This window comes from Neofelis nebulosa, chromosome 15 (genome assembly GCF_028018385.1).
Source record: "Neofelis nebulosa isolate mNeoNeb1 chromosome 15, mNeoNeb1.pri, whole genome shotgun sequence".
In the NCBI taxonomy this organism is placed as follows: Eukaryota; Metazoa; Chordata; class Mammalia; order Carnivora; family Felidae; genus Neofelis; species Neofelis nebulosa.
Window position 1 is genome coordinate 61,538,372 of NC_080796.1, and position 18,619 is coordinate 61,556,990.

The 18,619-nt window shown below is 38.3% G+C and overlaps 1 protein-coding gene and 1 pseudogene across 3 annotated transcripts in view; one reads left to right on the forward strand and one right to left on the reverse strand.

The window, feature by feature from the left end:
• GPATCH2 (G-patch domain containing 2) overlaps nt 1-18,619 on the reverse strand; it is a 176,708-nt gene that overhangs the window by 53,314 nt on the left and 104,775 nt on the right. For all 3 annotated transcript variants that reach the window (XM_058701368.1, XM_058701369.1, XM_058701370.1), the window contains exon 6: nt 16,007-16,074. In XM_058701368.1, the coding sequence (XP_058557351.1) occupies nt 16,007-16,074 (68 nt within the window). The remainder of the gene's footprint in view (nt 1-16,006; nt 16,075-18,619) is intronic.
• LOC131496437 (high mobility group protein B1-like) lies at nt 1,725-8,792 on the forward strand (annotated as a pseudogene).

Here is an 18,619-nt window from a genome sequence, read left to right on the forward strand (position 1 = left end):
ACCTAAGGATGGGAGCTAATTGTCAAGGGAACCAACCTTGGATTGGATCTCTCCAATCCAAGAAGTTGGATCTTTCAGTCCCAATTCCTGACCTCTGGGGCAGGGAGAAGGCTGGAGGTTGAATCCTTCCCCAAGGCCAATGATTCAATCAATCACACCTATGTAATAAAGCCTCCATAAAAATCCCAAAAGACGGGGCGCCTGGGTGGCGCAGTCGGTTAAGCGTCCGACTTCAGCCAGGTCACGACCTCGCGGTCCGTGAGTTCGAGCCCCGCGTCAGGCTCTGGGCTGATGGCTCGGAGCCTGGAGCCTGTTTCCGATTCTGTGTCTCCCTCTCTCTCTGCCCCTCCCCCGTTCATGCTCTGTCTCTCTCTGTCCCAAAAATTTAAAAAAAAAAAAAAAAAAAAAAAAAAAAAAAAAGTTGAAAAATCCCAAAAGGCAAGGTTTGGAGAGCTTCCAGATAGGGGAGCAGGTGAAGATGTGGGGAGAATGGCTTTCCTGGAGAGGGCATGGGAGCTCCACACCCCTACTCCGTACTTTGCCCTATGTATCTCTTCCATCTGGCTGTTCCTGAGTTATGTTCTTTTATAATAAACTGGTAACCTAGTAAGTAAAACATTTCTCTGAATTCTGTGAGCAAATTAAATAAACCCAAGGAGGGTGCTGTGGGGACCTCTGATTTACAGCCAGTCGGAAGTACAGCTAACCACCTGGACTTGAAATTGGTGTCCTCAGTTGGAGGCGGTTGTTGGAACCTCCAATTTGCATCTGGTAGGTCAGAAGCATAGGTAACAGCCTAGGTTTGTGAGTGGAATCTGGAGATGTGGGAGGTTAGGGGGCAAGGCAGTCTCACGGGACTGGACCCTTAACTTGTGGAATCTGATGCTATCTCCAAGTACCTAGTGTCAAAACTGAGTTGAAGCAGGACAGCCAGCTGATTTCCTGGAGACTTGCTTGTTGTTGTGAGGAAAAGCCTCCCAACATTTGGTGACCAGAAGTGTCAGGGATGAAGTGTTCTGTATGAGTGTCAAAGAAGACGTAAGAGAAGAAAAGGTAGGAAGGAAAAATCTGAGTTTTTCCATTACATTTGTCTTCCTCATCTATGCAATAAAATGAAGCCCACCTCTCTTTACAGTATTGGAAGCTTAAACAAGGCTAGGAACCTGGCATAGAGGAGGTGTTTAAAACAAATATTAATTTTCTTCTCCTGTAGTACACAGTGGAATAGAGTAATATGTGAACTTTTATTCTCTGAATTTTTGTGAGAACTACCTATTTACTCCTAAATGTCAGTAGAGACAGCAGTGTTCATACGTAATATTTACAGGTTCCCCCAACAGGTTTAGCATGTTATCAAATACATAATAGATGCTGAACACATTGGTTTTTTTAATTGACTTTTGGTTGAGCAGAGTATAGTGTGTGACTTTCCAAAGTCAAATTATCTATAAAATGGGGGTGTCATCACTGCTTCAGAGAGGCACTAAAAACAGTGGAGAGACTGATGCATATGAAAATACTCAGAAAAATAAAATACACTATCCAGATAAAGCATTACCATCATCATCATCATCATCATCATCATCATCATCATCCTAAATGTTTCATACCCGGTTTAATAATTTGTCTGTAGGTTACATAAGTAGCTTGAATAATACCTTATATAAGAAGGACTGTTCTTATCCTTATTCCATAACTAAAAATTATGACACATGTAAGCTAAAATGACTTTCCAAGGGAAACACCGTAAATCAGAGGAGGAATTGATCGGGTATATTTTATTTATCTCAATCTGAAGTTAAAGCCATTTTTACTATGAAGCAATAGATGCTAAATTTCAAAGTATAAAAGTATTCCCAATGAACTAACCTTTAGTCCAGGCAAATCTTGCTTCAAGCAAACTTGATATTTATACAAAAGATAAGATAAAGTGTAAATATTTGCTTTATGAAGGAATTCATCATAGGATTATAGGTAGTTACCCACTTGCATTTAAAGTAAGTTTTGATTTACATATAATGCCTCAGGTAAATGTCCTATACTTTAAAATAAAATAAAAGCAAATATGGATATCATTTAAAAGTCAACTAATATTTCATATTCACTCTATTTATTAATTTTTTTAATGTTTATTTATTTTTGAGAGAGAGAGACAGAGACAGAGAGCTAGCAGGGGAGCAGCAGAGAGAGAGGGACACACAAAATCCGAAGCAGGCTCCAGGCTCTGAGCTGTCAGCACAGAGCCTGATGCAGGGCTTGAACTCAAAACTGTGAGATCATGACCTGAACTGAAGTTGGATGCTTAACTTACTGGGTCACCCAGGCACCCCTTCATATTTACTCAACTTAAAAACAGGTATCTCATAAGTGAATGGAAAAAAGGAAAAAATTCTGGAACCATTTAGAGTTAGTCCAGAAAGGAAGGTAGAGTGAATAAAAAGTAACCCCACAAGAAGCCTTAAATTTTTTTTTTTTTTAATTTTTTTTTTCAACGTTTTTTATTTATTTCTGGGACAGAAAGAGACAGAGCATGAACGGGGGAGGGGCAGAGAGAGAGGGAGACACAGAAGCGGAAACAGGCTCCAGGCTCCGAGCCATCAGCCCAGAGCCTGACGCGGGGCTCGAACTCACGGACCGCGAGATCGTGACCTGGCTGAAGTCGGACGCTTAACCGACTGCGCCACCCAGGCGCCCCCTTAAATATTTTTAAAGAATATGTAGTCATATATTTTTTCTGCATATTAATATTTGTATTTTCAGAAAGTCAACAGAATAATTAAATGTGAATTTCAAAACTTAACATGTTATTTTTTCTTAGAACCTAGATACAGATTTCTCTGCTTTAGCTGGATTCAGGTTCTTTTTTAAAAAAAAAACATTTTTTTTTCTTTTTTAGTGTTTATTTACTTTTTGAGAGACAGAGAGAGGCAGAGTGTGAGCAGGGGAGGGGCAGAGACAGAGGGAGACACAGAATCCAAAGCAGGTTCCAGGCTCCGAGCTGTCAGTACAGAGCCTGATGTGGGGCTCAAACTCATGAACACTGAGATCATGACCTGTGCCAAAGTCAGAAGCTTAACTGACTGAGCCACCCAGGCGTTCCTGGATTCAGGTTCTTGTTGCTTTTTGTGTACCTTTCTACGGTTATTTTAATGGCTGTTTCATTTATCTGGGCTAAATATTTTCTATTAAAAGAGACCTAAAGTATATTACCAACTGGACTATAAATACACAATGCATACACAATTATAAAGAGTTATGCAAAATATAAATATGTGACTAGTACAATGTTAAGCATTACTTTATTAAAACAATCAGACTTTCATAATGCTGCAAGGCTTCTCAAAAACCACACAGATACCTGTGTCAGTTTACCTTTAAGACTGAGATTTCCACATTCTGAGGGGTGCAGCAAAGTTGGCTGTTCACCAAATTCCTATAAGTAATTCTTTTTTACAATTGAAATTATTGCCAAATATAATTTTTATAGAAACCACCCAAACTTTTATTGGCCAACCTCCACTACTCTCATAAACTGAGCTGAAAACTTTGAGTGAGGTGCGCTCTTGCATATTGAGCACCACGCTGGGCATTCCTTCTATTAAGGAAAAAACATCCTTTTTCACTTCCCAGCTCAGCAGCCCTTTTTCTTTTGAATGGTCATTTCTAGGCTGCTCTCCACTCCCCTTTGTTGATCATGCGAGCCTATAACCACATAGTTTCAAAACTGAAGTTCCTAAACATTATTATGTTAGAGCCTGTAAAATAGTTTTTCCTTTACTCATTAGAATCTGTTTTTAAGTCTGAAATTCTATGAAGTAAAATTATTTTAAGTACTCCTATTTCAGACTGTTTAGACGGTGATCTTCTAAAGCAAAACAAATATTGACTTAGACGAATCACAGTTAACTGAATGAAAGTAGTTTACTTCCAACTAAGAGTTCCTGAATATTTAGTAATTTAATGATCATTTCTAGCCATTCGTCCAGGTCAGTTATTACAGCTTGGAGGTAAACTGTAGAAGCGATCACACAAAACCACGGTTAATCTGTGCTTTCCCTATACTTTTGTGCCAGTGGCAGGAAGGGGTGAGTCTTCCCATCACTAGCCAGTAGTGGAACTGGGTAAACTTGACCCCAGAGCCTATGCTTTGATGTGTAAGGCATTCTGCTGTGTACTATAAGAATCTTAAAGAAGAATGAAACGAAGTCTCTAACTCATGGTCCACTAAGGTGAATGAAACATGTGTATAGCAACGATGTTCTAGAGAATAATGTGATAAATACTATAACCAAGTAGAGATAAAAAACTAAAGGGAGAATATAGAAGGTATAGAGAATTGCTGGTGGGAATTTTGTGGAAAATTCCAGGGATTCCTTAGAGGACATTGTGGCTGATGTTGCCTCCTCAATAGCCCTGGGACTGCCTACTTCTCCAGACTTCTGGTAATGTCGGTAAATTAAACTGCGATTTGTTTAAACCATTATTCGTAGAACATTCCATTACTTTTTTCTGAAAGTCTATACACACCGGTCTTCAACCATTTCTCAGTGCATGTTGTCTGATGCAGTTATGAAAATATCTTCACATATTTTCAGTAGATATCTAAAATTTTTCACCATAAATTTAAATATTTGCAAATATTAGTTTCTATCAATTACATATGTTAACATTTTAAAATAAAACCATCATGCCATTCTTAAATATACCCATTGGAGTCCAAATATCATTGTGGTTTGATATCCACCATCAATGCATTTAAAAACAAAACAAAACAAAACACCATGACAATCACTTCTTTAAAAGTTGAAAATTTTACATGGCTTATTTTTCTCCTTGAACTCCTTGAATTTCCAATACCATTGTTGCACAGAAGTTTATCCTAATGTAATATATTTTTATGTTGGAAAGCCATATATTAGTAACCTTGCCATATTCCTCTGCAACAATCATATGTGTCTTATCTATCTGTCTATCATCTATCTATCTATCTATCTATCTATCTATCTATCTATCTAATTTTCTTAAATTTCTGTGACTATAAAACTAGAGTTTTAAAATTATTTTGATGAAGTGATCAGCAATACTGATTAAGGTTAGTTGATAACAGTTATTTAAGATCTGAAAAAGTTGTCACTGGTATTTAATTAATGAAACTAACATAAGTGTGTTTTGATAGTTCCAAACAAAAATGAATACAATTTTATTAGGAATAGCATAATAAACTTTTCCCCAAACTAGTTCGTGTAGTCATTGATGAATATTACCTTTAACATCAATTCTATTCGTATTTTTTATTTTTATCAATTTGAGTGCTCAGAAACCTTGTTCATATAACTTGGTAAATGGAAATAAAAAGAATCTGGTTAGAGCAGTTATTTGATTACTGAACTCCTTTAGAGATTTATACCAAAAATCACACAATGATTTTTAGATAAAGGAGTATTTTTAACAATCTACCAGCTGCTGAAAACAAAGAATTAGAAACAATCTACCTAATTTGCAAAAGGCTTTGTAATTTGGTCATTAGATTCAATCTGTCCACATCAATATCAGCACAGTATTTGGAATGTCCCTCTGTTTGAAACCCAAAAGGATTTTATGCTGTGAAGCAAGGTGCCAAAGGGTAGGACTTGGGGGTGAGGGGTGTCTTTTTCTTCCAAAGTTGAAGAAAGGCAGTTGTGAAAAATAGGAATCAGCAAAATTGCAGGGGCTAATGATTTCAGAAAAGAAGGTGTGTGTGTGTGTGTGTGTGTGTACACATGCAAAGGAATCCGGAAATTGACTCCCTTAAAATTCTTGACCAGGATTCCCTAGGAAATTATTTGCATATCTTGAGGGTATAAATACCTTGTTTTTTCTACTGTGAGACTGAATCAGTTTTATGTATCTGATTTTATCATAGGGAGTAGGTTGAATGAAAGTATGGACTTAATTATCTGGGCAAGAAAAGTATCTAAAACTACATCTGGCCAACTTTGAACACTGACCATATACGTTCTCTTGTTAAAGGAAATGGTAGAAAATTTCACCTGTTGCGTTTCCTTCCCAGGACAATGAAACAGACAAACTGAAGCAAAGTGTGGTCGGTTTTGAAACTGACTAGAGAAAGAGACTAGTCCCCAGAAGGGTACCAATAGGTAATTCAGCTGGGGCTGTGTGTATCTATGTGTAGTACAAAGTGTGCCTGTGTACTTACTTATTTGTGTAAAATAAAATACTCATAATGCTGTATTCTGTGGTGTCACCCAAAACGAAACTTGTAGAACAAAGCTTACAAGGCACCTTGTTCATTTGCCCTACATAGTAAGGGGCAGGCCTGAAGAAACGGATGAAAATATAGATTCGTTGAAAGAGGTACTTTCAGCGTATAGATTACAATTCAATTTTAATGAGAGACTTATAATTAGGGAGCTGCAGGTGGGATGATCTGGTTTGGAATTCCTATGTGGAGGCAGGCAGTGGCATGGAGGTTAGACTTCACGGGGCCTTGACTACCATGACTAGGGCTCTGGTCTAGACCTTCCTCAGAGTGCCTCTCTGACAAAGAGGGTGAGCACGCTGACTAGAGGTTTCTTCAAGACTGGTACCTATCCTCTGGAGGTCACTGTTTCACATGGCGTCAGGGCAGAAGTCTTTAAGCTAAAAGCTAAGTAAGGATATAGGAAGAACATCAAGGCCAGTAGCACTTCCAGGCAAGGAATTGCAACCACAAACACAAGAGAACCTACTCCATTTTTGAAGGAACCCTTATGCCTAAACAAACAACTTGGCCACCTTTGACTTTAGTCTGTGACTTTAAATTCCTGCTGATGTCCACTAACCAGAAAGGGGCTGCTAGGAACTAAGATGGTGACAGAGGAGGCTACTGAACTCCTTTCTTCTATGAACACACCATTTTCTAGCTATACATGGAATAACTTCCTTGTGAGAAATCCAGAAACTAGTTGAGTGACTCCTATACATCGGGAAGATGAGAAAACACCCATGTCAAAGTGGGTAGGAAAGGCTGAACACACTCTCACCATAAATCCCACACTGGCACTAAGCCATACACTCAGGAGGGACCCTCCAACTCCCAACTTCTCCCTGAGGAGCAAATGTTTTGGAAGACACATTTAGTGTCCCAACTTTGAAGACTCCCATCCTTGGATGGGGCCCCAAAACACCTCACTCTGAAAGCCAACGGGGCTTGTGTTCATGACACTTACAGGACTATAGTAAACAAAGAAGCAGTTCTTAATGGGCACGTAAGCACTTACCACAGCAAAAGCAGTTCTAAGAGGGAAGTGTATAGTGACAAATGCCTATATTAGGGGGAAAAAACCCTCAGATAAACACCTTAACTTTACACCTCAAGGAACTATAAATAGAAGAAGAAACAAAGCTGAAAGCTAGCAGAAAGAGGAAAATACAAAGGTTAGAATGGAAATAAATCAAATAGAAAAGACAATAGAAAAGATGTATGAGACTAAAAGCTAGATTTTGTAAAGATAAAACTGACAAAGTTTTATCTAGACTAAGAAAAAAAGAGAAAAGACCCAAATAAATAAAATATGAAATGAAGAGGAGACATTACAACTGATAACACAGAAATATTAAGAATCCTGAGAAACTACTATAAATAATTATACGCCAACATCTTAGAGACTATAGACATGGATAAATTCCTAGAAATATACAGTCTACCAATTTCAAATAATAATTAGAAAATCTGAACAGATCACGTACTAGTAAGGTGACTGAAGCAGTAATCAAAAAAAAAAAAAAACCCAACAAAGAAAAGTCTAGGGCCATATGACTAAACTGGTGAATTCTACCAAACATTTGAAGAATTACTAGACAGTCACTGCAGTTCATTGAGCTCCACAAAGTCAGTGCTGGGCAAGTGAGAGCCAGACAGGGACTGGGTGATTGTGTGCCTCACTGAAGAAAAATAAGTCAACACAAGCAAAGACGATCCCAAGAAGCTGTGTGGCAAAATTTCATCCTATCTTTCCTCGTGCGAATTTGCCAGGAGAAGCACAAGAAGCACCCAGATGCTTCAGTTAACTTCTCAGAGTTTTCTTGCTTTCTTTCCTTTTTTTTTTTTTTTAATGCTTGTTTATTTTTGAGAGAGAGCACAAGCAGGGGAGAGACAAAGAGAGAAGGGACAGAGGATCCAAAGTGGGCTAGCTCCGCACTGACAGCAGTGAGCCCGATGCGGGGCTTGAACTCACGAACTGTGAGATCACGACCTGAGGTGAAGTCAGATGCTCAACCAACTGAACCACCCAGGTTCCCCAACTTTTCAGAGTTTTCTAAGAAGCATTCAGAGAGGTGGAAGACCATGTCTATTTAAAAGAAAAGAAAAGTTTTTGAAGACATGGCAAAGGGGGACAAGGGCCATTAAGAAAGAAAAATGACAACTTCTATCCCTCCTACAGGGGAAACCAAAAAGAAGTTCAAGGATCCCAGTCAATGCACCCAAGAGTACTCTCTTGACATTTTTCTTATTTTGTTCTGAGTATCATCCCCAAATCAAAGGAAAGCATCCCAGCCTATCCACTGGTGATGTTGCAAAGAAACGGGGAGAGAAATATGATAATTCTGCTGCAGATGACAAGCAGCTTTATGAAGAAAGGCTACTGAGCTGAAGAAAAATACAAAAAGGAGGTTGCTGCATAGTGGGCTACAGGAGAGCCTGATGAGGCAAAAAAGGGAGTCATCAAGGGTGAAAAAAAGAAAAAAAAAAGGCAAAAGAGGAAGAAGACGAGGAAGAGGAAGAGGATGAAGAAGAAGAAGATGATGAATAGGTTGGTTATAGCCCAAGTTTGTTTTTTCTGGTCTGTAAAACGCTGAACTCCCCTATACACAACTCCTTTCCTTTTAAAGAAAAAATATTGAACTGTAATGGTGTGCAAGTTATGGTTGCAAAGTGTAGTGTCTTTTTTTGTATAGTTAACATACTACCAAATGTGTCTTTAGATAGCCTTGTCCTGGCAGTATTTTTAGTAGCCAGTAACTTTGCCTGGTACAGTAAGAGGGTTGTAGACCGGCATGGACAGCAGGTTCTTACTGGTGCACACCATAAATTAGTTACAAATGGGCACTGTACTGAACTCATCTTCTCTTGTCTCTGAGGCAACTAATACAAGATAATTTTTCTGTTAACTAAATACCACTCTGTAACTGCAACAACAACAACAAAAAACACAAAACACAAAAAAACAAAAAAAAATCCTGCAGCTGTTCTGTTGACATTCTAATGCTTCCAAGCAAATACAATTTTTATGTTGAAAATAAATAAGAAAGAGCATGAATCCTTCTCAAGCTCTTCCAAAAAATAAAAGTGGAGGGATCACTCCCATACTATAGCACTGTGAGACCAGCATTATATTCTATATCAAAGCCAGATAAGGCCACTATAAGAAGATTATAGGCCAATATCTCCGATGAATATAGATGCAAAATTTTTCAACAAAATATCAGCAAACCAAATTCAACATTACATTAAAAGGATCATAAATAATGACCAAGTGGAATTTATTCCAGGGATGCAAGGATGGTTTAACATCTGCAAATCAATAAATGTGACATACCACATTAACAAAATGAAGGACAAAAATCATGTGATCATCTTAATGGCTGCGGAAAAAGAATCTGACAAAATTCAACATCCTTTCATGATAAAAACTCTCAACAAACTGGGCATAAAAGGAATGTACCTCAGCATAGCAAAGGCCTACAACTAGCACCATCCTAAATGGTGAAAAACTGAAAGCTTTTCCTCTAAGATCAGGAACAAGACAAGGATGCCCATTCTCGCTACTTCAGTTATTAAGTATTAGTATTAGTATTAGTATTAGTATTAGTATTAGTATTAGTATTTCGCAACTTAGTATTGGAAATTCTATCCTGACCAGTTAGGCCTGGGGAAAAAAGGCATCCAAATCTGAAAGGAAAAGGTAAAATTGTATTTGCTTGCAAATAACTTGATGTTATAAACAGAAAACCTAAAGACTCTACCAAAAATCTGTTAGAATAAAGAAAATCAGCAAAGTTGCAGGATACAAAATCAAGAGACATCAATCAGTTGTTTCTAAAACAAACTATTAGAAAGAGGGATTATGAAAACAATGCCATATATAGTAGCATCAAAAAGAATAAAATACTTAGAAATAAATTTAATGAAGGAGGTAAAACACCCGTACGCTGAAAAGTATAAAATATTAGTGAAGGAAATGGAAGAAGACACGAATAAATGGAGAGATATTTTATGTTCATGGACTGGAAAAATCAATATTGTTAAAATGTCCATACTATCCAAATCAATCCACAGGTTCAACGCAATCATTATAAAAATTGCAATGGCAGTTTTCACATAAATAGGGGAAAAAAAAATCCTAAAATTTGTATGGAGCCACAAAACACCCCAAATAACCAAAGCAGTTTTGATAAGGAATAAAGCTAGACACATCACACTTCCTAATTTCGAGCTATGTTACAAAGCCATGGTCATCGACACAGTACGTAACTGGCTAAAAACAGACACAAAAATCAGTGGCACAAAATAGCCCAGAAATAAACCCATGCATTTACGAGCAATTAATTTTGACAAAAGAGTCAAGAATATACACTGGGGAAGGATCATCTGTCCAATAAATGGTCTTGGGAAAATTGAACAGCCACTTCCAAAAGAATGAAACTGGAGCTCTATAGTATACTATACACAAGTATCAATTTAAAATGGGTTAAGGACTTGCACACAAGATCTGAAATCTTAAGACTCCTAGAAGAAAACATAGGAAGTAACAAGCTCCTTGACACCGATCCTCACAATGAGTTTTTGGATTGACACCAAAGCAAAGGTAACAAAGCAAAAATAAACAAGTGGTACTACATCTAACTGAAAAGTTTCTGCATAGCAAAGGAAACCGTCAACAAGATGAAAAAGCAACCTATGGAATGGAAGAAAATATTTGCAAACCACATATCTGATACAGCGTTAATAGCCAAAATATACAGGGTACACGTACAACTCAATAGCAAAAATCCAATAGTCCAATTAGAAAATGGGCAAAGAACCCGGATAGATATTTTCCCAAAAAAGGCAAACAACTAGCCAACAGGTACATAAAATGGTGCACAACATAATTCATCATAAAGGAAAGGCAAATAAAAATCACAATAAGATTACCAATTCATACTTTTTACAATGATTATTATCAAAAAGACAAGAAAGAAAAACTGCTGGTGGGAATGTAAACTGGTGCAGCCACCACGGAAAACAGTATGGAGCTTCCTCAAAAATTTAAGTCGAACAGCCATATATTGTCCAGTAATTCTGCTTCTGGATATATATCCAAAGGAAACAAAATCACTATCTTGAAGAGATATCTGTACTTCACATTCATTGTGGCTTTATTCACAGTGGGAAAGATATGGAAACAACCTAAGTGTCCCTCAATGAATGAATGGATAAAGAAGTTGTGATACACACACACACACACACACACACACACACACACACACACACTGGAATATTATTTAGCCTTAAAAAGAAGAGAATCCTGGGGCGCCTGGGTGGCGCAGTCGGTTAAGCGTCCGACTTCAGCCAGGTCACGATCTCGCGGTCCGTGAGTTCGAGCCCCGCGTCAGGCTCTGGGCTGATGGCTCGGAGCCTGGAGCCTGTTTCCGATTCTGTGTCTCCCTCTCTCTCTGCCCCTCCCCCGTTCATGCTCTGTCTCTCTCTGTCCCAAAAATAAATAAAAAATGTTGAAAAAAAAAATTTAAAAAAAAAAAAAAAAAAAAAAAAAAAGAAGAGAATCCTGCCAGTTGCAACAACATGGATGGACCTCCATGCTAAGGAGGGCATCATGCTAAGTGAAATAAGCCAGACAAAGGTATGTACTGCATAGTACCATAGAAACAGAGAAGAATAGTGGTATTGTGGGGCTGGGCGTGCAAGTTCGAGGGGGAGGTGAATAAAAGTGCACAAAATTTCAGTTGTAAAATGAGTAAGATCTGAGGATCTAATGTATAGTATGGCAACTGTAATTGACAATACTGAATTGTATGCTTGAGACTGGTTAAGAGAGTAACACCTTCAGTGTTTTCTAAAAAAAGAAAAAAAAAAGGTAAATATGTGAGGTGAGGGATGTGTGAATTCAATGGTGGGAATCCTTTTACGATGTATATGTGTATCAAATCATCATGTAGTACACTTTAAGTATATTACAATTTGGGATGTTTGGGTGGCTCAGTTGGTTAAGCATCTGACTTCAGCTCAGGTCATGATCTCGAGGTTCGTGGGTTTGAGGCCCACGTTGGGCTCTGTGCTGACAGCTCAGAGCCTGGAGCCTGCTTCAGATTCTCTGTCTCCCTCTCTCTCTGCCCTTCCTGTGCTTGTGCTCTCTCAATCTCTCTCTCTCTCTCTCTCTCTGTCTCTCAAAAACAAACAAACAAACATTTAAGTAAATAAATATATTACAATTTTATTTGTCAATTATATCTCAACTAAGCTGAGGAAGGAAAAACAAAACAAGCAAGCAATGGGCTGCTAGAACCGTGCACTAGTCTGGAAGTGCTCCTGGTGCAATGAACATGTCAGTCGTGATCTTAGAGTATAAATAATAAGCAAGGGCTTCCAAGAAAGTAGAAAAAGGAGAATCGCCTGCTACATTGGATACATGGGTTTTAGCAGGCTGAGTGCTGAGTGCCTCACTTCCTGAATGGGAGCTTCTGCTGAAATAGCCCGCCTTCTCCACAATTCTGTATTGTATCTACGGGTGCTTTAAATTTATGAGTCACTGTACTGCAAAGAGCCATAGCCAGGTCTGATTAAAACTCCATGCCACCCGGAGGTCTTGGAGGAGATTTTGAGATAACTGAAGTAAGTGGATGAGATTCTGAAGCGGGGTCCTTCGGGAAAGACAGGGAAGGTATTCCAAACACATGTATGTATGGAGAGAAGGGTTGTGTGTGCATGTTGAGGAGTCAATGATTTGCATATGACAAGTCCTGTTAGGAGCACTATGTGCCAGACCCAAGTAATCAATCATGACTGATCTAAAACTTTGCCAGATACTGGTTCCCTAAACTCCCTTGCAACTCCGGGTGACCAAATAACCCAGTTCTGGCCAATGAGAGCTAAGAAAAGGTGGGTGAGTGGTTTTGAAAGGAATTTTGCTTCTGGCGGAGAGCTCCTAGCACTGGTCCTTTCCTCTTCTTCTTGCCTTGAAAGCAGACATGACATGTGAAGTTATAGGCATGAGGCCATAACTATGAGGGCATAAGAAAGAAAGGTAAATATGGTATTATGTGTTGAATTGGTCCCCCAGAAAGATAGGCTGGAGTCCTAACCCCTAGTAGCTCGGAATACGACCTTATTTTTGAGATAGATCTTGACAGAGGTAACCAAGTTCAAATGAGGTCATCTAGGGTAGGTTCTACTCTGACCTTATAAAGTGTCCTCATATTTCTGTCCCTGCGTCCTTATAAAAAGGAGAACTGTGGACACAGAGACAGATACACACACATGGAAAAGGCCCTAGGAAGATGGAGGCAGAGATTAGCATGACACAGTAGGAGCCAATGAGCGGCAGAGGCTGGCAGAAACCACAGGTGTGGACAAAGGCCTGGAACAGCGTCTCCCTCCAGCCTCAGAAGGAACCAGCCCTGCTGACACCTGACCTTCCAACCTTCGGAACTGCCAGACAGCATATTTCTGTTGTTTAAACCACCGAGTTTGTGGTGCTTTGTTACAGGAGCTCTAGGAACAGATGACGAAACAGAAAATCGGAAACAGTCTGGCCCGTGATAGTAATTTTACGCCACTGAAAAGCCTTAGGGCCACCTCCCTCCTGACTTCTTATGTGAGAGACAAAATAAAACCTTTCGGCTCAGGCTATTGTTCGTTTTGTATTGTATTCTGTTACTAGTATCTAGTACGTTCTGATAAAATGGTGGTTTTCAACCAGTCAAGACTGATTAAAGACAAATCGGATTTTTGAAAGATCCGGGTAGGAGAGAATCCAAGAGAAAAATCCTAGGGCAGTGATGCAGAGGTCATATTTAGGGAAGACAGGCAGACCAGGGAAGACAGTTGGACCATTATCTAAGAAGGAGAAATAATGGATCAGGCAGAAAGGTACTGGAGTCAGATCTTGAAGAGCTTTTAATAATATGCTAACGAGGTTTTTCCACTGTCAAGAGGCAATACTGGGGGTTTACAAGTAGGGGAATTAAAGAATCAGAATGAACTTTAGCAAAAGTAAGCACTATGTACTCAAAGTGAGAACACAGAGATAGAAAGATTCACTAGGATCCTGTACTAATATAAAAGATAGCAGTGCTTATTTAAAGGAATAGAGCAGAAAGTGGAAAAGATGGAGTCAGCATGAGATACTGAAGAGACTGGACCGGACTGGTAGCATGGAGGGTGCAAGGTGGTGAAATGACTCCATGTTAGTCCTGAGTGTTGACAGAATGGTAATCAAGCACATTGGGTAACCTCAGAAACTCTAAAAATAGTGACATCTGAGTTCCACTCCTAGAGGATCTTATTGAATTGATTAAGAACCACTGGGGAGATTCGTTTGGAATGGATGTCAGGGGCACACAGTGAGGGTCATACCTGCTAACTGGAGAAGCAGTACTCAGTTGACATTATCCAATTTGCCCCATTTTACATTCACACTTTCATATCTGCATTCACTCAATTACTATTTTCTGTCTACTAGGCACTGTTAGCACAGGACTCCAATAGTGATAAAGAGATTTGTCTGCCCTCAGAGCATTTACAATCATTACCAAATGCAAGTTTTGGTTTAAAGACGGCTCTGTATCTACTTGCTAGTGGTTTTGATTCATGTCGGAACAAAAAGTTAAGTTAATATATATAAATAAATAGAGAGGGGCGCCTGGGTGGCTCAGTCGGTTGAGCATCCGACTTCAGCTCAGGTCACGATCTCGCGGTCTGCGAGTTCGAGCCCCGCGTCGGGCTCTGGGCTGATGGCTCAGAGCCTGGAGCTTGCTTCCGATTCTGTGTCTCCCTCTCTCTCTGCCCCTCCCCCGTTCATGCTGTGTCTCTCTCTGTCTCAAAAATAAATAAACGTTAAAAAAAAATAATAAAAAAAATAAAAAAATAGAGAAAAGGTCTTATAGGATAATAAAAATGAATGAAATAAACTATTTAAAGGAAAGATTATGATATTGTAACCTGTAAAATAAATACTCCAGAAAATAATAATCTGTATAAATAATAATTTTATATCATATAGATTACATTTTGTATTAATAATCTATATAAAATAAACTATAGATGAACAATAATTTGTTTTACATTGGTTAAGGAAGGGATTTAAAAGCTAGGATCTAATGGATCGTAATATGATTGCTTGCCAGAAAAAATTCATTCAATCATGAATCCATGTCTTTCCATATCTTATGGCCTTTTTCTTCAAGTTCAATCAATTTCCCAGGAGACACGGTACTGACCCAAAATATATATGTATTGAAGTTCTTCTGATAAAGATGTACTTAGAAACAGAACTAGCACCTAGAAATTCACCCAATAATTTACCAACGTTGAAGCTCAATTTTTAATTTTTGGAATTACTTAGTAAATTAGACTCTCCCTTTTGCTGCCAAATGAAAATACGTTCTGGTTCCTTCACGTCTCTTGCTGGGCAGGAGCAGAAAGCAGAGAAGTAATGAGTTAAGTAGTCACTTTGTGTTTTAGTGCTTTGGAAAGAGTAGGGAGGAAGACAGGAAGAGTAGGAGGAGAGCTTGATGCTACTTAATGTAATGAAAACTTAGAATTTCAAATTCTGTCGCAAAGAAAAAATGATCGTATTCAAAAACCTTTATTTACATTTCTGCCACAGGTTGAAATTGTTCCTGCACAACTGTCAATCTCAGTGGTATAAAAAGTGCAAATTAAACCACATTTACTAGCAACAGCTACCAGTTTTCCAAAAGAAAGATGGAGAATACCCCAAGATTATACAAATCAGTGCGTACTCACTCATGGTGATGTGAATCTGGGGAAAAGTGAACCATTCTCTTGTTACTGACAGGGCCCGGGGTGCCCACCTGAAAGGAGAGTGGAAACAAAAAAATAAATCACGGATGAGTTTCTTAAAAAAAAAAAAAAAATCCCATGAATAATAAAGGGACGTTTCCGTTTGAGGACTTCCACTCTAAAATGGAGAATAAAATATTAATCCTCAAAAGCTAAACCACATTGCATGGACCAAAAGTGTAATTTCATTCTGGGTAAGAAGGGCCTCTTGTTTTGGTTTACTGTATAGTTCCTCTGCTAGAATTTTAAGACTAGTTAAAAAGTACTTTTATAATAAAAAACAAAAACGTTAAGAACTAGACCACTGACTCTTGTTTCCAAATACTGCTCAATTATGCATATATTTCATCATACACACAAAAAAAGAGGTTCGCTTAATTAGTGTTGAGCAAGTGATATTACCCAAAACCAACGGATTTGTGGTTAATTCCTAAATATAATGCACACATTTAAATGCATGCAAGAACTTGAGTCAAGGAAGTAGTCGCTAGTCCTTTTCATAGTTTTCCCATAAAGTTGGGGATAATCTACATATTTGCGCAGAACGACATATAATTTCACCTAAAAGAACAACATTTTTTTTTTTTTTCAACATTTTTTATTTTTTTATTTTTGGGACAGAGAGAGACAGAGCATGAACGGGGGAGGGGCAGAGAGAGAGGGAGACACAGAATCAGAAACAGGCTCCAGGCTCCGAGCCGTCAGCCCAGAGCCTGACGCGGGGCTCGAACTCACGGACTGCGAGATCGTGACCTGGCTGAAGTCGGACGCTTAACCGACTGCGCCACCCAGGCGCCCCTAAAAGAACAACATTTTAATCCTTTATTTCTAAACAAAATTAAAAGTCTGACAGTCAAAGTTTCAAAAAAATTTTTCATAATCTAAGCTACTCTCATTAAAAAAATTCACACCTTGTATTTTATAGAGGGTTTTCAAAGGCAAACGCAAGCAGCGCCATGCAAGCAAGAATGAATCTACAATCACAATCAACGAGACATATCTTACAACGAAAGGTCATAACTTAGGCTCTATCATCATCATAATAAAAAACCCCGCATAATTATAAACGTGCCACTTAAAGTATACCACCAAAGAAAGCACGATGAGGCAGGAAAATGCCTATGAAAAAAGCCTAACATTTCCAAAAATGTGTTTGTTCTTTTCTCACTCGGGTAACGAGGAGGCCCGCATACCCTCTGAAATTCCAAGAAATGCAAATACTGCACATGTGCGCAGATGATGACATTAATAACCCTATGGTTTGGGCACCACAGGTAAACATGTGGCTCAACTCCAGGACTACATCCTGCATTCATCTCAAAATGAGGTTTTCATGCTATTCCAGTGGGTATCCCAGGAATACAGTAATCCATTTTCTACACTGTGGCTATGAGAAAAGCCGACTGTGCCTATGTCATGCTTTGTTAGAGGTTCATGATCACATTATCTCATGGTGGACCTGACACTTTTATTCAGTTTACAGTATGTTCTATGTACAGGCAACTTATTTCCTTTGCCAGGGCTGCTGACAACCTTTTCCACACTATATTAATCTTGTTTACTGACTTTATCTTGGTACAAATATCAGAAAACTGAACTTTTTATCTCAGAGAAAGAATAAACAACGTGTTGACAGAAGCAGAAGCTATTTTCAGGGCTAAAATTGCTTGTTTACCTGAAGCTATACTTATGGAAAAATGCTTAAGTCTTGCTCTGGCTTGAAATACATAATCTGAAATTTAATAAATGAAGAAATTTCACATACCCCCATGTGATAAATTGCCTGATGAAAACAATGCAACTGAATACAATAAAACCGAATTTGTAACTAATTTATCCCACAATACAAATGTAAGCTTTCAATCTAGTCAGAAATAATCACACTGTGTATTTCTCAGAAATCATAGATGTATAAACTATAAGCTCAATTCAATTGCTGCAAATAACTCTCAAAAGATTTACAGTACCAAATGTAGATATTTAAATGACTTTCCATCTTTCCATAGGACATGGTCCTTTTTTAAAAAAACAAAAGAGGTGAATACCCTTTCCTGTTCTTTCAAGTCCATTTTTGTTTTACTTTTGAAGATATGACAACAGCCATAATTTAGAATTTTTTCTTAATGAAATTATACGACACTGAGGTCGACACATGATGATCTTCTCAGGGTTAATATCACTAGTCTGTGTCAGGAGTGAAATGTCTTTACTACGGAGACCTTTGCGACTTTGGGACTAGACACCCATTTTGAAAATCTGAGAGTAAGATCCTCATACAGAATTCACCCCGTGGAAAACAGTGCTATACTAAAGTTTCCGTGTATTTTAAATTTGGAAGCGTGTATTTAATATGATTGATTATTAGTAGATACTTCAATGTTATAAAATATCAAGCAATATTCTTGCAAAATTCTTTCTAAAACTACAATTTAGGGTTAGATAGGAATCTTCATAAAAATAAATGAAGCAGTTTTAAACATCACGGCAAAGTAATAATTTCTACTAAACAAGTATGGCAATTACATTGTTATATTTTCCACAAAATATGGCTTCCGG